Source organism: Pungitius pungitius, chromosome 7, assembly GCF_949316345.1.
Source record: "Pungitius pungitius chromosome 7, fPunPun2.1, whole genome shotgun sequence".
NCBI lineage: Eukaryota > Metazoa > Chordata > Actinopteri > Perciformes > Gasterosteidae > Pungitius > Pungitius pungitius.
The window spans coordinates 11,936,895-11,963,538 of record NC_084906.1 but is presented as its reverse complement, the minus strand read 5'-3'; the positions used below and the strand labels follow the sequence as shown (position 1 = coordinate 11,963,538).

At 42.2% G+C, this 26,644-nt stretch overlaps 1 protein-coding gene across 7 annotated transcripts in view; it reads right to left on the bottom strand.

Moving 5' to 3' along the window:
* Window positions 1-26,644, bottom strand: part of LOC119216916 (cAMP-specific 3',5'-cyclic phosphodiesterase 4D-like) — a 60,280-nt gene that overhangs the window by 4,617 nt on the left and 29,019 nt on the right. For 4 of the 7 annotated variants that reach the window (XM_037470141.2, XM_037470142.2, XM_037470140.2 and 1 more), the window contains 12 exons: window positions 8,421-8,612; window positions 7,787-7,828; window positions 6,663-6,699; window positions 6,197-6,270; window positions 6,062-6,111; window positions 5,628-5,740; window positions 4,011-4,104; window positions 1,395-1,567; window positions 1,207-1,305; window positions 807-971; window positions 623-722; window positions 225-379 (listed from right to left, as the gene is read on the bottom strand). In XM_037470141.2, coding sequence (XP_037326038.1) covers window positions 225-379; window positions 623-722; window positions 807-971; window positions 1,207-1,305; window positions 1,395-1,567; window positions 4,011-4,104; window positions 5,628-5,740; window positions 6,062-6,111; window positions 6,197-6,270; window positions 6,663-6,699; window positions 7,787-7,828; window positions 8,421-8,612 — 1,294 coding nt within the window. Of the gene's footprint in view, window positions 1-224; window positions 380-622; window positions 723-806; window positions 972-1,206; window positions 1,306-1,394; window positions 1,568-4,010; window positions 4,105-5,627; window positions 5,741-6,061; window positions 6,112-6,196; window positions 6,271-6,662; window positions 6,700-7,786; window positions 7,829-8,420; window positions 8,613-20,429; window positions 21,000-26,644 lie in introns of those variants that run through there. The other 3 variants (XM_037470145.2, XM_037470143.2, XM_037470146.2) reach the window with 2 other exon arrangements.

Below are 26,644 nucleotides of genomic sequence, written 5' to 3'. Positions count from 1 at the left end.
TCCTAAAAAGATTTTATCTGTTTAGTGTGTTTGCATAAATGACATTGGCCAAAAGACTACTTGACCAGATAAACAAAGCTGCCACATCAGGAGAATTTTACTGAACACAACCATTATTGAACCATGAACAAAAACAATAAAAAACCAACATTATAAAGTAACAGCTCAGGTACAGCACATCTGAAAGGATAAAATATAATTTTTTTTAAAAGCAGCAGTCTCACCATGTCAATCACCATCTTTCGGAGGGACTCTTTCTGTTTCCTGGTGAGGTTTTGGAAGATGTCACAGTTTTCTACTTGAAGCAGTTTGAAGCCCACGGCGAGGTGGTGATTCTCCAGCACCGAGGCGTCGTTGTACATCAGCGCGAGCTCTGAACCTGTGCCGGGTTGATATTGTTCAAACCCTCTAACAGGACACCTCAAACATAATAACATTTCACTTACATCAGTGCTTGTGGGAGCTAATAAGAACGTGCAACGCAGGCAACGTGACCCAGACCCAGTTCAGGTTAAGTGAAGAGACAAGCTATCGCCTCGGTACGGAGGTACACAGCGGACCAAACCGTGCGTCCTCCGGTGTATCAAATGCTGTAGTTGTGCAGCGTCAAAGTGAGACCTACTGGTGTTAATGAGGAACTGGTTTGTGACTCCTGGGTGGTCAACATCGTGGATGGCACTGGCAAACAGAACAGCCATGATCTCCAGGTCTGTGAACACCGCCTGGGATGACGAAGAGAAAACACATCGAATCAAAACCATAGGCTGATATTATGTGGTAACCGGGGGTTACGGTAAAGACCTCACCTCCAGAGCAGGGGTGGACAGGAGGACGTGGATGGACTGCACCACATCAGCCGCATGGATGTTGTTGTGGTAAGCTACGTCTGCCCGGTAGTGGTCCTCCAAGGTCATCATCAAGGTGATAAAGGTGTCATTTGGAATCTTGAAGATTTTCATCAGGTCCCGCTCCTAGAAGGGTGAGAAGGAAGGAGACAATCGGTCACATCATCTACAAATCAGGTTCTCTCTTCTGTGGTGTTGATTCAATTGGCTGCGGACAATCCCTAAAGATTTCTTGCAACCAGAATATTCTTCCTTAAATTGAACTTGCTGGGTCGACTCATAAAATACACTGTAGAAACATACAAAATTCTGTATGACTAATGTATGACTTTTTAACTTTTATGACGGAGAATCCTCCTACCTGGAAGATGGTGTACATAATCACCGTCAGAGGGCGGTTTCCTGAAAATTCTGCTATCTTGAATATATCCAGACCCCAACGATCGATGTCCTCGACCTCCTGGAGAAGCAAGACAGGAAATTTGTGAGACACGTTGTGTTTGTGTTACGAGTGTGTTTGTGTGAGCGAGTGAGTGCGTGAGTGCCCACCTTAGCCAGCAGGCTCTCCTGGGGCGTGCTGACTCCAAAGCGGGGGATGCAGGTGGGTGCTAAGCTGGGACTCTGTGTGGACTTTTTCACACCAATGATCTGTGACATTGGCCTCTTCTTCTTCTCCTTCTCCTTAGAAGTTGGAGAGAGGATCTCCACGTCATGTTGTTTCTCTGCAGCAAATACACATTGAACACTGTTGAATATATGCGTCGGTTTTCAAGTAATTTCAATAGCTTTTTCCACATGGTCACCCCATTTTCAATGGGGTTCTATCCACACATTTGCTTTGAAATAAACAGTTTATGACTGTTGATGTTCTTTAAGAAAAATAAATGACCATCTCTGAAAATGAACAAAATGTAAATTAGTGGAGGAGGTATGCAGGTTTTATGCATGCTTGTTTAGAAATATGGTCTTAATCTGCTTACATGGACCTGGGCTGGTAGCAACCAATGGACACCATGACTTACATGAACCTACCAGTGGAAACATGAATCGGTCCATGTGTTTACCCATCATTACCCTCCTCCCAGAATGTCTCACCTAACAGGCTTCAGTGGACAAAGATTTTCTTGTCAATAAAGACAATATCTTTGCGTGAGCTCTGATTATTACGGTCTTTGAAGGGGACTTGTCTTGACCCATAAGTGGGTGTCTCCTTCTGTAGTAATTGTTATTACTCAACCTGTGTAAGCCTTTCATTACCAGTGCAATTAGTGCTTTGATGGCTGCTACCTCTATTAGCTATAGTAATAATTCTGCCTCTTATCTTTGTATCAATACTGCCGTTACACTCCAAACTATTATACTGTCAGCATTTAATCAATCATTAATCACAATTACGGTTGGAAGTATACCAAAAGCTATTACTGCCAATATCACAACTACCAGCTAATACACACACACACACAGACAACAAAGTGTGTAATGACATGAAACCTGCTATCAGCAAATGACAGTCACCAAGTATGCCAGTAACAATACAATCAGAATCAAAGGAGTCATTTTTATGATTTCAACACAAAAATGGGCCTTTTTTGAGCATGCAGTTGCACTTCTTTTCAGCAGAACAGTCAGAATCTGTGTAAATGAGCCTGTACACAATTAATAAATTGTCAAATTATTATTTATAGATTTCAATTTTAGATGTGTTCTTTTTGTATACAGGTTATTACTGTGAACAGATAGTGGTCGGAAGGTCACCGACAGAACGATACTGTGTGTAGCTACAATGAAGTACACCTGCAGTACAAAAGGATGTATACGAACAGAACACAAGTAGTAGAACGCTAAGGATGATTCTCAGGAGCTCAGCAGCATCTTGAGCTTGATGACAAAGTGCTTCTCATCTTTCCCAAATTGTTTTCCTTTATGTGGGTTTGGAAAGGCTTTATCACCTCTAAATGATGGAGATCTATTTTTTCAACCCAAAGTGGAGCTCTTCGTCCTTTCAGCAAAAGCAAACAAGGTTCCCACCAAGAGTATCATCATAATCTTTAAAAACTTGTTGACACTAAAGATGCTGTCCCAGCATACACGATAATGTTGAAAATGACTCATCCGTATTTGAACAAACCAAGGAAATAACGATCCCACTATGACATCACAAACAGCCTGCTTTACCTCACGTGCACACATCATCTTGAGTAGTTCAAATCCACGTTTGTTTTAAATTAGCCCGGCAGGAACAATATCCAGGAAAAGAGCTCAGATACAAGCCACCATAAGGATGCAGAGAGACCCGAGTGGCAGCGTCACACGAGGCGCTGCATGGCCTCTCTCACCTCTCTCGCAGTGCCTCCTCTTCCTCACACTGAAAACCCCGGGGTTCATTTCCAAACGCGGTCGGGCTCCACGGCGAGGCACTCATGTCAAAACGGTAGCCGATCGACAGCTCCGTCCTCCTTCGGCTGGACGTCCATCCTGCCGGCGGGGCTGTAGAAGACTGAGCCTCCTATTGATGCAGCACGCCGTCTAATAATATTGCACCCTGTTGCTACGACAACGCCACACAATGTGTCAGGGAATGCTGTCTGTCGCCACGCTTCCCTCTCTTTTGAATGAGGAAAAACCCTCATCTTCTTTATTCCTCCCAATTTAATGAACAGTCATCTCATCCTTCCTCTCCTTTAGGAAGATGTTCTCTTCATGATTTCCGTTCCCAAAAATTCCTCCTCCTCTCTATCGTAGCGCTGGCAATGCTGAAATTCTCATCTCGGTTTCTTAAATCACTCCTCCTGTTTTGCTTCCTTTCCCTCAAAAGCAATCTCTCCCCATTCTCTTTCGAAAAACATATACAGTATATACAGTATCTCTCTATATATAGATATATATATATATATATATATATCTATATATATACACACACACATACATACACGCACACATATACTGTGTATATATACATGGCTGTTAATAAAACAAACATGCAATGCAATTATGCAAATCCACATCTCTATAGCAGAGCTGTGCAGCACGGACAGGTTTAGGAAAGCACCTAATTAATTTTATTTCATAAATTTAGTGGCTGTAGAATCTAGAGGGCTGTTGTATTATCCAGCATCAGCTTTATCCAACTTCTCTTGCGCATTTACATCTGGCATTAAAACTCACCTAGGAAGGTGTTGGCGATGAACTCTGACACCTGATTCCCCGAGCGGCTTGTCTCTGATAGCTGCGTCAGCTCGCGGTTCAGCATCCTCTTAAACTGTGTACACAAAACAAAAAATGCAGTTTGTGTATCATGTTTAAAACAACAGTTTGGAACAAAAACTAAATTGTAATACAGTTATAAAACTAAACATACCAACGTTCAATTCACACCACAATTCTGTATATTGCAAACTATATGGATGGATTAAATGTGTGCTCCATTATCTTTGCAGTGGTTTGTTAAAGTTAATGAACACCAACATGTAGGACATTGGAGAAGTTTTTCAGATTTGATAATGATAGTGAGATTGTCCGGGTGCCAACAGAAGCGGCTGATATAGCGGAAATAATACAACATTTTCATTATCACAACTATCTTTATTTTTCATATGACAACGTAGCAAAATATAAGCAACTCACGCAGTTTTTCCACGCCTGAACAACTCTAAAAACACTATTCTGCCTGTAATTTACATCTGGGCTGTCATCCATCACATTGAACACTATATGGAACACCTTAAACTTTCATGAAGTTTATAAATATCGTGACATGATCATTTTAATAGTCAAAAGTAAGACTGTTGTCTGACAAAGGAAGAATTGCATTGTAAAATTGCCGTATGAAATCTGACCGTGGGCTGTGATTGGCCTTCGGGCCGGACTTTGGACGCCTCGACTCAGACCCACAGAAGAAATCTGCACCGTGGTTGTCTGTTATAAAGCCATGTCAGCTGCTCCCTCTTACATTGCTGTCTCTTTTTCATACCACCTGCATACATTGATATTAACTAACTCAACATTCAGTCCGAGCTGACACACATATGTCAACCCGGGCATGTTGGTGTCACAGGTCCCTAAAAATCCCAATAAGTTTGCCAGCTCGGGGACGAGCTGCTCGATAAACTGTAGTTCACGGGACCAGTTTGAACAGAAAGGTGGGTGTGTCGTGTTGGGGGTGGAGGGGGCTGGGTATGTGGTCTAGAATCGGGGAGAAAGCGTGAGAACCGCGTGAGAACGGCTTCTCAGCCAACCGCTATCACAAGTTCACTTAGGAACATAAAGCGAGAGAGGGCGGCTTTGAGGAACCCTGCCCCGCCCTGCATGTTGCGCCCCATTCTCTGTCCAATGAGATCCACTGGGCTTCAAGGGCTTGGTGGAGGTGTAGGATCTGATTGGCTGACAGAGATTGAGGTGGGGTGAGTGAGGAGCCGTACGGTAAAGGGATGGTGAGAAGAGAGGAGATGATGATGAACTGTGAAAAGTGGAGAAATCATCCATTCATATGTTTCTGGGTGTGTTCACACTGCAGCTGCATGTGTCATAACAACTGACTTTCTCCCCTCATGTTATTCAAATCTGTTTTTCCAACAAGAATGAACAGGAAAAAGCTACAAGGACGTACACTTTGTCAATACTGCTCAGCACACATGGACAGCAGCTACAAAATCAGATCTATAAAGGAATGAATTGTAATAAATTTGAAACGTTTTGGGTTCAAAAAGCTTTGCTTATGTAGGCTACGTGTCTCTTAACCGAGATTCAGAAATATTCTCAATAACAAGGCTAACTTCCACTCACCTTGTTGGACGCCATCTCTCCAACAGAGTGTCTCGTCTGCAGCGTCTCCAGTTGGTCCAGACACCAGTCTAGCTCTTCTAGTGTCTCTACCGCCAGCTTTTGATAGGGCTCCTCTGAAAGGTCAGAGGTCACACATACAAATGTCCCAGGTCAGGTCTGTGGGACTGCTATCAAAACATCCACATCCTTGAATTTTGTCAAGTGATCCAGGGCTGTGGTGTAGTTCTTAAGAGCAGGCTGAAAAATGACTGAGAAAAATCCTCTAGCTTGGTTCAAAAACAAAGCCGCCATGCTGGAATGTTCAGTCATTTAAATAAACAGAACCATTAGAATCATACTCTTTAACATGTTAACTAATATATATATATATATATATAAGTATCTTCATGAAAAAAAAACGATTCACAGATTTAATATTGGATATTAACGCTGACCTGTAAGACATGGCTTGCACGTGGATGGCTGGTTGCTGCTTGTTGGACGCCTGCAACGAGAAAACAGTTCAAGAACAAGAAAGTAGAACAAGAAAATAACAGTTGAGTCACTCAGTCCGTCTTTCTAGTTCTTACTTGTTTGCTACACGATCTTGCAGATTTGTCATAACAGCAAAGTTACTTCTCACTGTTCGCAGACTGGCAAGAACCTAAGAAAGGAAAAGGAGCGAGTTTTGTCGTTGCATGGATGCGTATGGAAGGAGTACAGTGCGCACTGCAGTACCGTTTGTAATGGCCTAACATCATACATCTGGTGTATGATTGGTTAATGGCTGAAAAAATTAATTAATCCAATAAATAATATTTCATCAGATGAACTGCGTATTGCAGCAGCAGGTTCTTCAATAAAATAATTCACTGGGAAGAGGATTTTTATAAATCCACCTGATTAACAAATTATATTGTGGTGCTGTTTTACTATTAAACAGTCTCTAATGGTAAACCTAACTTCTGGTACGTTGCTGTACAGGTAGTCACTTGGTACTTTTGACTTAGGAGATTTCTCGTCACACAAAATCAGAAAAATGTAAATTTTACTAACCTGTGCAAATGGAGTCACTATCATGTCTTCTCCATGCCTATGAAAACCACAGACAAACACATCCGGTAAGAAAGAAGCGTGTAGCCATGTGATACAAATAAAACCTTCAAAATACTAACAATGACACCAAATACGTTGGTTTGTTGTCATTGTCTTAATGCGAGGATTGTAAAGGAAGAGTGAAGTGGGGTGCAGCCCTTGTTTGGTCTAAGAACACTTAGTTATACAAATATTTCTTAGAGGCAAAGATACAGCTTAATGTTAAGCATAATAGCTAAAGAACCACTGCTTTAAAAACTCTAAAATACAACAATATAAAAATAAAAACCAGGACACCAGGTTTACTCACAAGATAGCATTTAAAAGATCTCTGCTACCCATTGAGTTTTAATTCAACAAGTTCCAATGAACCAAAATGATTAAATGATAAAATCCAATGACAGAAATATCAATCCTTATTGTATTTGGTTGTTATGACGCTTGCCAAGTAAACTGGCTGTTATTTCCAGCATGTCTGCCACTGGTCCAACAAAAACAGGTAAAAAAGACTAACTCAATCGAAGTGATTGGTATTACTATTTTCTATTGTTATGAGTTTTGCCTCCAAGATATATATTTGCTCAACAAGGCAAGGAGTTGTTCGTGCATGGGGGGTTTGTGAAAGCCAACTTCTGGAGAGGTAGAACTTTCTTGAAGTTTTAAGGACACAAAATCTAGACTTCAAGGCCAAAGATACAGTTTTAGAGTCAATCTGCCCAGCAAACATTTCAACATTGAATAACAACAATGACAACATGTGCGTATTGTTGTTCATTGTTTTGTAAAATGAAATATCAAAAAGACTCATCGTCAAATTAACAAATGCTTTTTTTAAAACTTGTGATACCATATCACCATCTGTCAAATGCTTGCTGGGACTGTGAAAAAATACATTGCAGGTAGGATCACTTGGAGTCGAGCATCCACGACATTCAAGTCGTAGTAACAGTAAGTGTAAGGTGGAGGAGGGAGGGGGGGTGTGGAGGGGTCGAGGGGTAAGTGGTAGTAGGTTTGACTCATGACAACATGGCAAAGCCTGAAGAGATGGACAAACAAACCACAGCAGTCTTTAAACTGGTTCTCACCGAGGTGGCCTATTGATCTCCCAATGCTTCAATCCCTCCTCCCTTCAAAACAAAAGGAGCGACAGCTATTGGTGGTCGAGGCCCCATTTACACTGGCTTCAAATAGACTGCTAGCTGCACAGAGAAACCTTTAGCTTATAAACAGGCAGAAACTTCTGAGCTAAGATTATGGTTTTAGCTTTACTTGTATTTACCAATTAAACATGACAGCTGTTTATCCTGACACACATTCGCTTTGCTACTAATAGCCTCTTTAAGGCCTAAATTCACTTTATATATATTAAAAATACATTCATAAAAGAAAGGATTCCATCCATATCTTCTCATGCTACATATATATTTGTACATCTAAATTATGGGATCACAAGGCAAAATCAGTATCTTTGCCAAATAAAAAAAGGGTCACAACTCAAAAATGTTTGTTTCAATTCCTTTGAATAGTAAATAAGTGTAAATATCAATATCTCACTGTCAAATTGATTAGGCTCTTTAAAACATTTCCCCAGCCAGTGTTATTGGAAAGTTGGTAGCAGCTTCTCCTGAAAGAACAGCAGTCACTTCATGTTTTGCACTTTAATGGCAGGTTGTCTTATTGGTGTCAGAATGACCAAGAAAGTGGATTTAAAATACTCACAGGTCGCTGGCAGTAGACGAGTTGCGGGACATGTTTTTGGGTGAAAGGTCAAAGTCGGAGTCGGAGCGGTAGAGGAAGGACTCGCGCCGTTGACTGTGGGGAAAGTTGGCCTGAAGTACCAGCCCAGAACCCGGGCTGGTCTGAGAGTCCAGTGGACTGCGACCCGCCGACAAGCCATTCTCAACATCAAAACTACAGAGAGTGAGACAGAAAAAACACATCAATACTACTGTTACTGTGGCTTCCACCTCATAATTAGCCCACCGTGCTATTCGGTTTCACGTCAATTTACCTTTAATTGCATGACTGATGCTACTAGGACTACAACTACTGTTACTAGTACAACTACAACTGCTACGGTTACTAGTACAACTATGATCACTGCTAATGCTTTATGAACTATATTTCCTTACCTCAATATCATAGGAGTACATAACAAAAGCAGCAGAGAAGTTCATTAAGAAATAAGCAAAACAGAGAGAGTAATGAGTAAAAGAATAAAAACATGCAATCATTGATGAGGTATCTCAGCATTACATTCTAACCATGGAAACACAAACATTAAACTGCCCTGAGAAACCCATGATTGGGATAAAACAGGGCCGAGAAGTCTTTATTGAAGCTGCGTACAATAAAGCTCTGCAAAAGAAGAGTAAGTACATGCATGTACTTGCATGCATTCACAAATATAATTGAAATGATCAAATACGTGTAAATATTCATGTGGGAGTATGAAAAAAGCTGCATAATAGCAATCACAAAACACCTTGGTTTGAAAAGGATAAAACAGTTGGATTCAGAGTCTTTACAAACAGGTGACCTTGTGTTTAAACATTTTTTGCAATCAGACCCACACATCTCTCCCTCTGCCATCTCTGTATGACGTCAACAGTGCCTTCCTGCAAGGTGCGTCACCCGGTTGCGTCCCCCACATTGAAAGGCACCCCTATTACTGAACCAAGTACCTCAGGCCCTTGTTGGCGACAGGTAAATCTGTAGTGGAGGGTTAAAAGTGGTGCTGCGCCGGGCTCAAGGACACACAAACACGACGCATGTCAGCTTTTATTCAAAAGAGTGAAACCTGGTTACAACTGTTCACGTCTTCTCTTACCACAATACAGTCCTCAACAATAATAGATTATACAAAAAAAGAATGTTGTGATTTGATCTTAAAGCTCCACTATTTGGATACTGCGGTGGTTATTTTAATTTTTTTTGCATCAGATGGATCAATTGATATCTGTGATAACAGACAAAAGAGCACTGGAACGTTGCTTCTGTTCCTTCTTTTTAACTCAGCCTGCCTCCAGCAATAGCACTACATGTTAAACGAAAGTTGGCTATTATGCATTTGATGCTGAATGAAAGAAATCATTCACAGAAGCAGAGAGACCCAGACAGGGAAAAGGACGAGGTGGGGGTCATCAAGGAGGCTGTATCCAGCACAGTGATGTGGTTCAGCATCTCACACCTGATTGGTGCGACGCGGCAGAGGGGGGGGGGGACTGCAGCGGGGCTTGCCTCAATGATAAACACACTCACCCCTTCACGAAACCTCACCCAACCGTATTTACACCTTCACCCCCCCCCCCTCAGTGAAGTCGGCCTTGACGAGGCTCCATCAGAGGAGACCAGTGACGTCAGAAGCTATAAATAGATCTGCCTGCCAGGAACGAGGGGAACGGGAGACTTGTGACGGAGCGAACGTAGGTACCCCCTGCAGGCGAGATGATTTCTCCCCTCCTCATGAATACATACATGGAGGACCGTTTCGTTCTGATTGGTTGAGTGCTTCACCTGACTGCAAGTAGAAATACAAGACGTACACTCCTCCATATTTGCTTTTCAACTTGTATCGAGCTGAGGAGGTAGGATATGGAAGCAAGGACATGTTACAGTGTAGATTGTTGCAGCTGCTACTAAGATGGAACAAGGTTGGATGGTGTCGACCGATCCTTAAGTACAGTAAACCAACAAATCGGATTTCATGTTCTCGTTGTACCGGACTCTATAATTGCCCAGAGGTGGATGAATGTGAGAGTGAAAGGTTGTCTGTGTCTACGTCAACCCTAAACATCAACAAATATGACATTGTTGTAGCTGTCCATTATAGCAGAGGTGGATGGCACCGTCTGGATAATTAATCACATTTATTGATTTTGCCCTTCTTTAAAGCATTGATTATACTCCCACACGGACAAATACTCAAAAGCCTACGTGCACCACTGACGTGTAGAGGTTCTGAGCTCAGCAGCAACTGCAGGTCAATGGCCTTCATTCTCATCCAGAAGTAGCAGAAGCCAACAGGCGTCTGAAAGGGAGACCGCTCCCACTACTGAGGAAACGTGGTACTGCAACGTCCCACTAACGGGCCGCTGCTGAAATCTTGCTTTGGGAATTTAGCTCCACACAATTTCTTTTTTTTTTAAATAGAACTAATTTAAAAAGGATATCAAGCCAAAAGCTGGTAAGGACAAAAACGCTTTTTCAACTAGCTACGACAGACATGCCACCTTTAAACAGACAGAGGCGGATAAACAGACAGGCAGGCAGCCTGGCGTCTTGTGCAGTTGCAGCATACATAACAAGTTGACCTTGCTCCGTCTCCTGCATTGTTTCACCATTTCTCTGACGTAGGTAAAGGCTCCCTTTTCTCTCTTTAACTCTGTTTTACTAAACCACACACACACACACACACACACACACACCTCCTCTACACCCACATCCGAACTTCTGCTTTTGTTCCCAGGATGTTTAGTTTGCACCTCTTCGACATTTGGAGAGGACGGATCTTTTCGAAAGCAAACAATAAGATGGCAAAGTGCGGAAGTGGTAAACAAGAAAGTTTCCATATTATCATCAGGCAGAGTGTTTGCTCATTTGCCTTTTGCTGCTTTTGTTGCTAAAGCTGCGTAATGCTATTAATTACTCAATTAATGAATATGTCAAATCAAAAAAAAGAAAATGAAATCAATTATTAAAACTATTAACTATTTAAATATTGTAACTGATCGGTTTCATGTACACATTGATATAAACTGTATTTAATGAAATAAAACATCATACCCCAGTGAACAGCACTACAATATATTCATTTAAAAATGTCTATAAAGCCCAGTTTCAGATATCCTCCGTGCACCCATGTTGCAGTCATGGGAACCAGGGACGAGGGATTTAAGGAACTTTGTTATGTATGTGAGCGACACAGAAAACAAGCATCAAGGCCAGATGTTATCTGATGAGGGGATGACACCGATCCAGGGCTAAAGGTCAATTCACACACACACGCTCCCTCCTGTTTTCGTTCCTTAAAGCGTGGGAATTGGCTTGGAGGGGTAAGGCATCACACCAGGAAGGAGGCAAGAGGTGAGGAAGAAAACAGACTAGGGAACACTGTATGTGATCTGCGTGCCTGTGAGTGTGCGTACACACATGTGTATGGGTCGGTGAGTATGTGGTAGTAAGAGTTCAGGGGCTAAAAGGCGGTTTGTTTGCTTTACACCTCAAACCTATTGTATTTGGTCTGGAAGCACAAGAAAAACACCCTGCTTCCCTCTCATCTAGCCAGCCGCCAGATCTTTCCACCTAAAAATCACAACGGTCTGTGTGTGTGTGTGTTTTGTGTGTGTGTAATGGGGGGAGGGGGTTACATGCTCATGACAGCAGACTCAAGGACATGTTGGGTAGCGAGAGTGGAGAAGACCGAGCAGGAAGGTTATTCATGCAGATACAGATCCGTGCACATCAAAGCACGATCATCTGATTCATTCAACTGCAGTCCGTGTGTCCAAACGGTTTCCATGTTGATCAAACAAACTCCTAAACGCTGCCTTTTAATGAGCAGTATTTACCTCCTTTTCTTCAACTTCACCCTGTGCTAATGAAATAAATCTTTATTCTAACAGTTAAGACAGACCATGAATGTAAGGCCGAGCAATATTGTCAACGTTTTCTATCATAGTATGTCATCTTGATAACGATGTATGAGATATAGCATGTTTTCTTAAACAATAAATAAAATAACCACATGGTCAAGACATGCTATACTCAAAAGTGAATGAAATACTTCCTTGATAATGAGGTTAGGGCAAAATGAACAGCTTTAAGTTATATTAGACGTAACAAAGAAATATTTCTAGATGACACTGAATAAGTTTCCCAGCGTGCATAAATATACAGATTAATCAGTAGACGGCAATAGTTAACAGAAATTCATCACACTTTTAGTGATTTTTCAAATACATTATTTTGTATTGGAATATCTAGATTCATGATTTCATCACAATATGAATCAATTGAAACATGAAATTAGGATGTCTCCGGTTTGAGTGAAGTCAAGGATCTTTGTTGCAGCTCTCACGCATTTAAAGTCATCTCCTTTATTTGTAATAACGCTTAGAAATGCCCAGAAATCATTTTTTAAAAATAGGTCTACAAGATACTTACTGTCTACACTGGCTATGTTAAAAGTTTACTTCTCACAGTGGTAATACCAAGCGTTTCAGAACGTCGCATAGCTCAACATCAAAAATGCTCTTGAACAAGGCAACCAGCTGGCTTAATCTGCCCGTATATGCTCTACAAGTTTGCCGCTGCATAAGCAATGACTAGGCAAGCTTAATTCAGCCTGGATATCAGGAGACACAACAATGCAAGAGAAACGGAGGACACAGACGTCTAGAAAGTAGCACTGAAACCACAGAGGCCTCAAGATGCGATTGATAACATGATCAACCAACAATTGGTGTCAGAAAAAATAAATACAGGGCCACTCGCTGGCCACTTCCAGTGAACCGTTTGTTCCTACCACGTCGCATCAAAGACACTGCGATAAGACGCGCAAGCTCACCTAGGATCCAGTCACTGCAATTCTCACCTCATGGAAGCAAATTTGAACAAAAATTCAAAATTCAAAATACACTAAAATGTATATCTTGGGTCATTTGATTTACCACCCTGTACAGGTTGAATTACTGCAGTCTCACTGTAATCAGTCCACTGCAGAGAGAAGAAAAGAGAACGTTTCAAAGAACCATTAAATTTGACTCATTCTAAAAAACTACTTTGCGTGTTGATTACAATCATTTTGGATTGAAACGGAGCGCCACACCTCCTCGTAGAGCCAGTTGCTCTTTCCATCCAGATCGGCCACTGTGGATAGCTGTCCAAACAGAGCAAACACTCTGTGTCCAACATCAACATCTGATCTCAGAGCAACTCATGTCTCTCTAAATATAGCCAAGGGGAGGAGAAGGTTGCACAGAGTCAAACCAGCTGCTGTGTTATTATTTTTTGTGTGACCTTTGACCTACAGGCAGAGGAAGGACTCTTAAAAATGGTCACAGGCTGAACATAAAAGGCCTTGATCCATATCCTAGGGCGGTTTGGCGGGTAGACCGGAGCTGGCAGGGATTTGTTGTTTGGTCAAAAAACACTTTTGCGGGAACCTTTTTTTGTAGTCTTTGGTGTTTGAACTGTGGCGCTGCGGTTAAAGAAAGTCAAACTAGATGAACTTTAGCTGAATGGTCCTTTAGATATGAATGGGACCGGGGGAAGTGCTCAAGTGTTTTTTTGGTGTGCTGGGCGCCTCACTCCTCCGGACGTGTATTGATCGTAAGGTCTATGTGCAGTGATTAGCTCTGTCCGTCCAGCCGGGGAGAAATCCATACAGTGGCAGATCACTATTAACATGATTAGAAACTGGTAGGTAGGGTAACACACTGGGCCAGAACCGAACACACTCTCACACAAACAGGCAGCATGTGATTATAGCCCCAGCAGTAGAGATCTAGATTTGGCTCCAGAATCGACCTGAAAATCAAACAAACTTACATCATCATTGGTGCACAACTAAGCAGCTCAGGACACACACACACACACGCGCACACGCTGAGTGTTCCTCTAATCATGTTCATACTGCACTAATTGGCATCTTTCAGTAAAGGTAAGGCAGGAGTGTGCCACTTCCTCCACTAATTAGCCAAAGGGGCAAACCAGGAGCGGCCAATCACATCGCTGCTCAGCGGGACACGACTAGATGGAGACAACGGGGTGGTGTGTTTTCGCTAAGTTTTTCTGTGCTTTTGTCTTAATTGGTTTGTACGCACCAGTTATTTAAGATTACCATTAACAACAGTGCAATGAACAAGATTGTTACTGAATCGAACAGACAGACATTGGACAACAATTTAAATCAATTAAGAGTATTTTGTGCATATTCTATTGGGGATCACATAGTGGAATGGTATCATTCCTGACTGATAAAGCAAATGACGGATCACCCTCAAAATTACACACCCATATTAAATAGTTTCTGAATGTTATCCTACATTATTTTCTTCTAAACAGCATTTCCTACCCAAAGTAACTTTCAAATATACCCAAGTGAGTTCCAGTGAGGCGTAAATATCAGCAGAGTTTAAATATCACAATTGGTACTCGATGCATCCATATATGATCAATATTTCTACATATGCTTAATTGGTATTCAAAGCATTAATAGTGGCAATGGTCATTTATTTTTGTCACATCTCATCTACTTAAACATGCTGCAACAGGGCACAGCTTCAGCGTGACCTGATGCAATGTGCACACATGATAAACCAAAGACATCTTTAAAGCACTCACACACAGACACATCATCATAACACTACACTCCTTGTAATCCCGATGGAAACTAAAACACAGGGATTTCCCCACCTGGCATCCTGCTGTGGAGGCAAACTCCTGACGTCTCTGTAGGCGATGGAGTTCACCTGGGAGTGACGGCGCTGACGCAGACTGCATGTGGACGCCTCATTTCCTCATTGCTTTGGTTTACATTAAAGCCCATCGGCCGCACTATTGTGTAATCCTGCATCAAGGATAACGGGAAACACAGCTGTCCCTGTGCCACAGTTGATCCTCATTCCTGGAGTCACAGATGTCAGGATAACACTCAGTCCACTATTCTTCCAGTGATGTTCTCCACGAGAACACACACACACACACACACACACACACACACACACACACACACACACAGTCACGCAAACACAGTCTCACTTGTCTGCTGACGTCAGCTGTGGTTTCATGACAGCCGCTGCAATGCCGATCGACCCGCTCTAAGGCCGGCAATCATTCCTGACCCGGCACTGCGCTCGATGCCCTTCCGCTTTTCCACCAAATATGAATCTTCAACACAGAGGATGCTATGAAACGCACAAAAGGACGATGAACGTCAGGAGCCAGCTGGCCGAGCTCTCGCGGACGCAGTGGGATCTCTGTTGAGGCGTGTTTGTTGTAGGAGAGCAGAGGAGTGACTCAAAAGACGCCGTGCAGAGGCGTCCTGAGGTTAAGCGGGTCGAGGCGTCAGCAGCGAAATTGCGTGAACAATTTGGGATCAAGTCCAGTGAACAGCCACGTCAATATTTCCTTTCAGCAGTCACCCGCAGGGTCAGAAATTCCTGCAAGACTGTTAGCTGAATGAATGATTCACCGTATGTATCTTTTAAGTATTCAAAACTAGGGGCGATGGATCCTTCTCAAAAAAGACGTGTTTACTGTAAACTCAAGATCTTGAGTGCTCTCCTTTTGTAACCCCAAAGAAAATAAATCCCCGGGGCAGAAACTGAAAGGATGTATGACATTATCATGACATCACTTGCAACAGCTGTGGGGAACACTGCAGTACATCAGGGAAATGGCAGCTGTTTGTGAACTTTAAACCAAAACCAGATCGACTGGGTGGAAGTAAAAGTCTTGGGAGGAGTGCGTGGATGGGGAGTCCTTCACCATCTTTGAACAGAGACAAGTTACTCTTCATATACAAGCGTCTTTTAGCATACGATTTAAATGTCCAATGCATAACTGCATACTGAAAGATTTGAATTATTTGTCCTCTGAGGAGGATTGTGACACTTGGTTGAACACGCTGGTAAAAGTTGACCTTTAGTTGAGGTTGATTGTTTTTGAAGTTGAAGTTCACTTCAGATATTGAATTGGTTAATTTACTGACTATAAACTGCCCCAGATAACATGATCTTCAACCTTGCTTTTGTATAATCAATGATTTAAAATTAAACAAAAAAAATGTGCCTAGTTTATCCTGCCATGTTACTCAAAGAGGAAAAACTCCAGCAACTTGCAGTATGGATCTATTGAGTGAGATCACTCACAATAAAGTTATTTAAACTACAAATATTCATGGAGTTTTGACCTTTTCAGACTGTTCCCCATCGTCATGCACTTTGAAAGTACAATGGGTGAAGTTGTGCCAAAAATTCCTCCTGTGTTTCTATAGCAGCTTCGTCTACAATCGCTTTGGGGGACCACTTTAGGGTAGCATTCTATTGAATACTTCTTTTTTCAAGACTATGTATTGTTATTGGTCACCCTTCACTGAATCAGTGTTTCAAGTTTTGCGGAATTAAATATGGGGGGACAACCAACTGAATCAAACCCATCAGATCCATATTACAGAAGGAATAGGACGAAGGACACAAAAAGGCAAGAGATTCCTGTGACCAGTATAGAAAAAAAAATGGTGCTGAAGTCTGGAGCGAGAAATCCATCAACATTGTTAGCACAGGCGAGATAAACCCCGCCAGCTGCAGGGGCCAAATGAGACGACTGATACAGTCAGCTGGTACTCATAGCTCGTCTCAGTCAGAGAGCTAACGCGGCTCTTCATTTGCATTACGTTGCAACATGCTGGCGGCTTGCTGTGACCTCTGACCTCATGCGGAGTGAGCCGTGCGTCACGTCGCAGTGTGCTGACATGGGCCGAGGCCCAGAGGGCGGGCCAACCTGCTGTGACACCACCAAAGGTCAGATCTCATTTCAGAATCTCTAGGAGGGGCAGGCTGACACTGGTGTCCTGATCTGATGAGGGTTTGTCAAAGCTCCTTTCTGACCAGATCCATTAAATCACAGTTTTAATTTCCTTAATCGCTCAAAATGTTATGATGAATTTTTCTGGTAACGGAGGAGACGTGAGACGTAACAGTTGAGGTGACTCGACAGTTGAAGGGCTGCTGCCCCCAAATTAGTAGTTACACCTGAAAATAGTTTGATCAAAACCACCAGGTTCACAGAGCTAGTACAACGCCTTTAGCAAATGATCACTTCCTGCATCTGCAAATAAGTAACAGCCTGTCAGTTAAGACACATTAGTGGGCTTTTATATAAGCCTAATTGTTTTAAATCAACATTATTTTAATTTTATGTGGCCTCCGACTTCACACACTATCAGGGTTAGTGAAGCCATTGCCTGAGCTTTCCCTTACCAAAAGGTGAAGCTTAACATTTGCATTGGAGAAAACCGGTGTTACCGTTTCAAACCCTCGGATCTTCAAATATTCCCATGAATAGTAAAAACAAAGAGGTAATCATCGAAGCACTATGAAAACTATAAAGTGGGGTGTGTTTCGTGTGTCATTTCACAAGCAGCAAAGAGCACAAGGCCTCACATTCACAGAACTTTGATGACTGCTGCATAATTCCAACCATCATTAATGCCACCGATTAGCGGTTAGCTCCCATGCTCAGTGTATGAGTCTATGCAGGTCCATACTGGGATCATGATGAGTAACTAAGAGGCGGATGGCATTCTGCGTCATCACCATCTGCATCATCATCATCACTGAAGTTATAAGTCTTCAGACCAAAAGAGCAATACTGACCGAAGCCCTCTACTACGAACCAAATCAAGTCATCAGACTCCACGGTGCCTAAAACAGCAAAAGCGCCGAGTAACCAAAGTCCCCCCCCAAATAAATATCCGTTATGTTATTGTTATCATCATGTATTTTTTTGGGGGGGGGGTTGTGATTGGTCATTTCCATGGATTGTTATTGTATGTGCTTTAGCCAAATGTTTCTATTGTATTTAACTATCTTGAAAAATCCTTGTGTGAACAACATTTCAGATGTGTTTGGCCCCTTTGCCCCCCACGTGCACCCAAGCAGGAATGAGCTACTATGGTTACGGGCATCAGGGCTGCCAGGTCGCTTTGTCAGGACGTAATCCCTACTGCTTTGTATCAAAATATAACTTGTTTATCAAAATAACTTGACTAAGCCTCCTACTTGTGCTGCTCTGCTTGTCTAAAATGACATCCACATTTAGTTATCAAGAAAATAGTTATTCCCCTTCCTAACTGTTAATAACTTTATAAATTAAAATCCTGCATATGCTACAAATACATAAATAAAAAGGCCAATCCTGAAATGTACGTCTGCCACCTGATGCTCTGGCTAAAGGATTCACAATCTGGCCACGAGCGCGTTCACCTAAAACAGGAGACATTTGCAGCACATGACCAAATCAGAACAGCATATTAAACAATAAACACAAACTATAAAATGACAGGCATGCAAAGAAGTTGAATCAAGCAACACATTGCAGCTGACAAAATGCAGGAGGGACAGCAGACAAAACCCCCAAATCCAAATTGTCCCTACTGCATTTCCTACTGGACAAATAACTAAATAGAAAAACATCTGTAAGTACGCTTACTTTTTTATATTAGAATTAAGGCTGTGCAAATGTGGAGTAGAATTTCACCAAATTCTTACTTAAGGCTGTTACACTATGTTAGAGAGTCCATTGAGTGCGGTTCCTGGTTAGATAGTTAAGTTGTTTCAGTGATTAGGTTTGGTTTGTTTCAGTGATTAGGTTTGGTTTTTGCCTTAATTTGAGAAAAATCTGGATAGTTTTGAACAAAAAGGAGGATTGTGGTTTAGTTTCACAACTTGTAACATTTAGGCATTGTGCATCTCTGCAAGCAGAGAGAAACTTGAGTTGGATGAAGTGCACTCTACTCACTCTGTCTTTATACACACATGTGTTTAATTCATCAGTCTTCGAAATACGTCAGCACCGGCTTTCGTTAGGAATCTTGCTTTGAAGTTTTTTTTTATTAGTGGGTTGACGTTATTAACACACTTTGATCCCCCTCCCGCCCAACAAGGCTGATGTCGTCAGAGTTTTCTGAAACGCTGGCTGCAAAATTATTCCCATTTACTTGAGTGACCCTTAAGTCAGCAACCATTTTCAGGCAGACTCTACCAATGTACTAATGTAATGTGTGTGGTCCAATGCATGAGCAGTAAACTATACTTTGTATGTATATACGTTTCTGGTTTGTGATTTTTTTTTTTAAAAAAGGGAAAAAAGGGTGTCATTTTAAGCTGTAATAAAAGCAGTCAGCTTTGACCCTGAGAACGTAGAATAAATTAAAGATATTCTATTATGAATCCTTAAACTTTTAACTAATTTTCTTTGTACATTTTGAGAATGCTTTCAGGGAAGTCTGTGTGTAAGATACTGTTTTGTAAGTGTTTCACTTGCATTAATAAACTCTCAAAGAGCAAACACACATACATTTTTCTGTGACCAGCAAATTGCAGACTGACCCGTGACATTGTTAAACTTGATTTTTTACATTAAAAGTAAGCAAATTACTACTACGAGTTACTGTACAAATGAATTCTACATGCTTGTGATGGAACTGTTGGATTAACTTCTACCACCATAAGGTCAAGGTTAGGTTCCCGTAAACATGAGTGGCATAATAGGGACGCAAGGAGAATAAAGGAAATTATTAAATACCATCAGTACTCTGAGATACTGGAATTGTAAATATTATAAATATTGACACAGTACACTCTCAGTATAAATGCATGTGAGGAATATAATTCAATGATACAAATGAAAGCCTATAAATGTTACATGTGAAACATTAGGAATTTCACAAGAATATTTTTTCAGGAAAAGATATTCCAGAAATGAGAAACAGGTCACTGCAAGAGTATTATCGTGCAGTTATACTGTAGCAAGCAGACATTTAGTTTGAATGAAAGTCTAAATCCAGAATTAATACTACAGTAACGTTATGGTGCTCTTATCAAAGCGTATTGAAGTGCTTGTCAGCAAAGCGATCAGGACACTGGTTTGAAAACCCAAAGACAGCTGTGCGGTTAGATTTGTGAAACTGCAACATCTGGATTTAAACCGTATCTGGCCTACCGCCTGCGTTTCTGCACAATGTCGATGGGCCGGTTGACCGCGCACGGCGACCCGCAGATGTTCCCATTCCTCACTTTGAGATGGCGATCCTGGACCGAAGGGGCAGGATACATACAGTTAGTTGGCAAACTCATGTTTGTGGCCGTTTTGTCCCCCTTCCGCTCGGATCTCCACTAATCCTCCTCCTCTTCTTCCTCCTTCTCCTCCTCTTCCTCCTCCTCCTCCTCCGGGCGCTCCTCTACTTCTCGGCTTGCGTGCGCTCTCTCCTCTCCCTCCACGCCGCGCCAGGTTTCCATTGAGACGCAGACAGACGGAGGAAAGCCCTCGTCCGTGAGTTTCAGCGGCATGCCTCCAGTCGAGAAACAGGTCGGGGGTAGAAAAGAAACCAGCCAGGGGGATCACAGCAGGGTGGGCTTTTAAAGAGCCATCTCCTTGGTTGGACTGCTACTGTTAAAATCCACATTGGAGGAGTTGCACGCTCAAGTCCTCTGCTCTAGATACACACTCCTCCCTACTTCCCTCCCCGTGTCTCTCTCTCTCTCTCTCTCCCCCAGTCTACACATGGAGCTCTGAGGCTTTAAAAAAGACCTGAACTATAAGTGAGTGTGCGCGTGAGCAGGGGGAAGGGGGGGGGTTGCATCACGTGTATAAGGATTGAGAAAGGAAGTCATACTTCCATGCATTTCGATGGGCATTAAAATGACAACGTGGAGCTCCAATCGGCACTGTGCAGTCCGCTCATCCAGGGGTGGAGTGATGGATGACCTAACCAACAGGCTGCTGTCGACATCATTGACAAATATTTGTCTTTTAAGAGACCTGGCAAACGACAGAGTCAGACGTGGTGGCAAGCCCATTGGTGGAGTATGAGAGGGGTGGGGTGCTTTAAAATGTCTTGCCCTAAATATTCAAGTAAAAATCATGATTAAGATGAAATAACCTACCTTGAATATTATAAATGTAGACCAGCAAACATCAGCATAATTCCATCCATTGAAGCAGACATGAGCTAGTGATCATTTCCATGAAGAGGAGGGACTTAATCCGTGACCCAATTGGTCCCTTATCACACACATTAGCCAACGCATCCATAACATGGGCAAGATATTCTGCATCTAGATCTGCTCTGTATTTGCTGAACATTAAGGCAGAGACTTTAGCTCTCAAAAGAAATCTCCCGGGTTTATCAAAGGAGCAAACCAGCCTCTTTAAAAAGATCATTAGCTCCATTTCATTGTGCGCACACAATATATTGTGTTCCAAAATTATACAGAAAATCTAGTAGTGGTTATTCCATTGGACGGGGTTCAGTCGAGTGGGGAAACCTCTTCGCAGTAGGCCAGTATTTCATTTATACCTTTGCATCTCCGTAGGCCAGCGCTCACACTCATGACAGTCCTGCAGACTGACAGGAGCCCTTTAGCCGCTGATCGCATTAGGAACGGGCCCTTAGTCCAGCTTAAACGGAGTGCTTTAAATGTCATTATTCACTGTTGTCCTATTGTTATAAGTACCTAACCAAATTGAAAGCATTTCATTTAATGTATGTATGTTTTAGCGTGGCCTACAAACTCACAAATCCAGTTTTAATAATAGAACTCAACACAAATTTTGGATTTCACCAAATGAAGCCCCTTACCATGGACTCTTTATCTGGCTTTGCCCCAACAGATGTGAAAGCAATGCTATTGCATCCGTCATTGTCTGATTGTTGTACCAGCAAGGGCGATATCCGATGGTGCTCCTGGCTGTGGACGCCTATTATTTAGTTTGTACACTGTGCGAATTTGAATTCTCTGAAAAGGCTTGAGGCTATTAGTGTGCTTCTTCAGAACTACTTGTTGCATGGTCGGAAAGATTCAGAAAGCCTCCCCTGACAAGCCACACACCTCTCTGATGCCATATTTGTTTTCACAGTCAAAGAGGTCTTTATCCAGCTACTTTTCCTTGACGTTTGTTCCTTTTAATATAGTTGTACTATATTGCCAGCTGGTGTTTTTAAACTGTTGCGAACGAGCGTCGGCAGCCCTGGAGCCTGCGTACTCCGACCGGCGCGCTCTATGTTGAGACAATGAATGGCAGGAAAAACAGTGTCGGCTTTGTTGTATTAATTATCCCAAACTGCTGTGTTCCTACTGACCAGCTCACCTTTAGTGGAACAGGTTGGAATGCAAACCACATTTCCCAATAGTTTAGTAAAATGTAGGGATGGACGCAAATATTACTATTTGGATTCTCATTTAACTTTTCAATCCTTTATTGTTTCGAAACAAACCCTGGTTACAAACCTGCATTAAACACCAATGATTCTTACCAAAATGCAAATTCAAATACAAACAACATCAAATCCAGTCCCCAAACTGAAACCGAAAGACGTGTCAGTGACTCATGTGATGGACGCCAGCCAAGCCACAGCCCTTTGACGCCGTTGCTGCTGTTGGGGACCCACCCAGCCGCGGCTCGTGCCAAAAGGGCTAAAAGGAAGCCTCCACAGGTGGCATCACGCACGGGCTCCCAGCAGCTGCCAAAACAGGCGGTGCGTAACGCCTGGAGTACCAAAGCCTGAAAACACCGGAGCGCAGTGCGCAGTGTGCACCGTAGCAGAGTGTCCACGTTACTGTAAAGGCTCAAATCCGCTGCGTTGCACTCATTCGAGACACTTGAGGATCTTGACTTGGGGGGGATCAAACCCAACCCTGAAAAGGGGAAATTCCCACTTTGATTGGCCTCAAAAAGGTCATTGACCCTTATCAAAACCACTTCACAGCCATGTGTTAACCGTCCCTGGAGTGGATACACTTTCAGTCGTCATAGTTCAACACCTGTTTGGCAAAGCGCTGTATCTTATCTGCACAGAGCAGGGAGTTTCCACTGTGTGCATCTGGCCCTTTTTAACCAGCGATATTGAATCACAGAAGCTGCTGACCAGTTAGCCTCAGAGAACCTTAACTGAAGCTACAGCTATTGAAGTTTGCATAAACCTGCATGTCACCGTGCAAAGGCAGAGTTAATTTTAGACATTGATTTCCAATATCACATTAAGAGCTTACAGCGGTTTCATTTTTGTCTCAGTTATACTGAACTGAAACCCTAGCGGGAACCATCCCAACATGGTCTCGTCCCTCCTTGTGCAATGTGCTTGTGAAACACGTTGGACCTCAAAACAGATGCCGGGGTGGAGGTTTGCTCAGAATGAGACAAGTGGGAGGCCCCTGTGTAACCAAATCCACCTGCCATGTGACTTCTACGGTCCAGCTGGCTGCCAGCTCTAAAGACAGCACAGCGTCTGCTAATGAGAATCCGCTACCACAGGGGAGTGTAATGCATGTGCTTTGCGTGTGTGTGTGGGAGTGTGATACAGTGAGAAAGCCAACGGTTTGTGAGTCTCTACCAGGTTTACAGATATCAAACTTATATTGACCTTTTTGCATGAGCACGCCGATGAGGCAATAGGGTTTCAGACTGTGGGCATCTAAAGCCATGGCTGTGTGTACATGCATTCTTTTGCGAGAGTGTACTGTGTCAAACTGTCCAAACTTTGTCCACACACACACACACACACACACACACACACACACACACACACACACACACACACACACACACACACACACACACACACACACACACACACACACACACACACACACACACACACACACACACACACACACACACACACACACACACACACACACACACACACACACACACACTGGAGAAACGTTTCATCTGGCAGTGACATGCAGCCACGCTGTGAGCAGCAGCATTTCCAGTGTTAAAGTTCCTTTAACAAAAACAGGAGGAGATCAACAGAGAGCAGTTTAGTCAGAATGACATTGATCATTCATCGGTCAATGTGATTGATCGGACTTTTCCAATTAGAGTTGCTGCAGCTTTTACATGGAGTTCCCCAATAAATAAAAAATAAATAAAGTTAGACTTGTTTTTATCTTTAGAGAATCGATCCAGAAGGGGTCCCTGTGCCTATAAACCGCTGTACATTTACACAAAACAATAAACACATATACAGGCAGACATACTAAGCACAACTCAACAAGGAAAGAGGATGATTCAACTTTGTCATTGTCATACAGGTTCAGAGACAACGGCATGTTTCCAGTGTGCAGCCGGAAAGGCGCCCGGGGAGTAATTTTTGCTCAAGGACACTTCAGCACAGGACATGGAGCAACCCTTTGGTTCCCAGCACACCCAGTCTACCCTATGCGCCAAAGGTCAGTATTATTACAGCGATAATGACTCCACACCACTTCTCCGTTGTCTTCACTGGTTACCAGTTTTACCTCTGACTTCTCTTCACTGGTTACCAGTGAAGAGAAGTCAGAGGTAAGATCTGAAAGAAAGAATATTTTAACCCTACGGCCAACCACCCACAACCTTTCAGGTGCTACAATTCTTCCCTAAAACTTACACAGCAACTTCAAGAACAAAGCTGACCAAAACGTCTCAACCTTTTGTCCGATTTCTCCCAAAACACAACACCAGTTTGGTATTGTTAAGGTTTTCTGGGGCCTTCTCCATTCAGTCTGCCTCACTCAGCACCTCAGCAGTCCCCTTCCTCGCCGACGGCTGAGCTCTCGTTGCCTCAGATCAACTTTCAACACCCACTTCTCAAATAAAGCTGTTTGTGAACCCACTAGGTTCTTCTTCCTTGGAATGTGGAGCAGGTAAAACCTGTTTGGTAAAAACACCTCATAATTCCACAATAATTTAACAGCAAACTCAAAAATATTCCAAACAGTCCACTCATCGCCTCTCCAAATCAGCTCAACAAACTGTAAACCTCTTGAAGACATTACACATTGCAAGGGGGTTTTGTTGGTGTTTAAAATCCGTTTACTATATGAAATTCCTGGTCGACAGTTAAAGTCCCTTTTCAGCCACAAGGTGGTAGCTTTGCTCTACTCAGAATTTTGTCAATGATTGACACATATACACAATATCTCTTTTACTCTTGGGCTTATTCATACATATAATTTGTGAGCCGTTTTTCAGAAACATTTAAATTTTAGTTTGTATGTAATGGATAAAACGTCATTTATTTTACTTAATGACAGCACAAAAATGTGAATTTACCCCAGATGCCAATTTAATGCAGGACATTAGTGTTTTTACTGTCTATTTCATGAACTGCACTGAAACTTTTATTCTTCATTTTTTTATTTCCTTTTGTTTTACCGTTTTATGTGAATTACCTTGTTAAAATGTGCAGTATAAATAAAACTTCTTGCGTTGAAAGCTGCACATATTTTGTACTTCCAGTTTACAGGTTAACATCATTATGAGCCAAGGAAGTCAGAAAATGTCTATTCATCCAATTGGGCTCAATACTACTTTATAAGATTTATTAATTGTAGGAAGGATTAGACTCACCACCAAAACACGATTGAACAGATCTAAAAGTTATTTTTTTCAAATAATATACTTAAAAACCAGATGCATTAGATAGGGATAATAGGATTAAAAGCATTCTTCTTTTGCTGTACGAGTCTTCCTGTAGTTGACGTTGGGGAAAGCGTGGCATGTGTGTGTGTAATCATACTGGAATGTGGTATGGGAGGCTCAGTTAACCAATGACTGGAAACTGGAGAGCGGGGCGGTGCCCATCAATCCCAGCAGGACTGAAGGCAGGAACGGGCGTGAACACACAAGTGAAAATATCACAAAACTAAATGCATGCAATAGGAACATGCTTGTGCTTATAACGTGACACACAGTAAGTAAGTCACTGATTGGACATGAGCAACATAAGGCCAGAACATCTCTCCAACAGCACCCTCTCTGTGCAGACTGACAAGGTCTCAGGCACAACATACACATGTATATCAACAGTGTAGGACCAAAATGCATTATTTACTAGAATTCATAGACATTGAACAACTTCCTTCAGTGATGTGTTCACTTAGCAGAGCATTTGTCTCAGGGTTATTGTGCTACAAATATATCTTTAGGTGCCTCTCAGTAAAAACAGGAAGTCTGTTGACTAAAACTTGCCACAAACTAAACTGGTTTCCTCTCAAAAGCAGTTGGGTAAAATGTCCGCAGATAAAAGGAACATCGCATCTCAATAACTACCAAGTAATTAACTGGCTCAATGTGAGCACAGACAGCGCGTTCTACTGTGCAGACCTCCATTACTATTTAATGTTAAATTTTTATGAAACATTCTGTATTCATCAAATCTATTAATATAC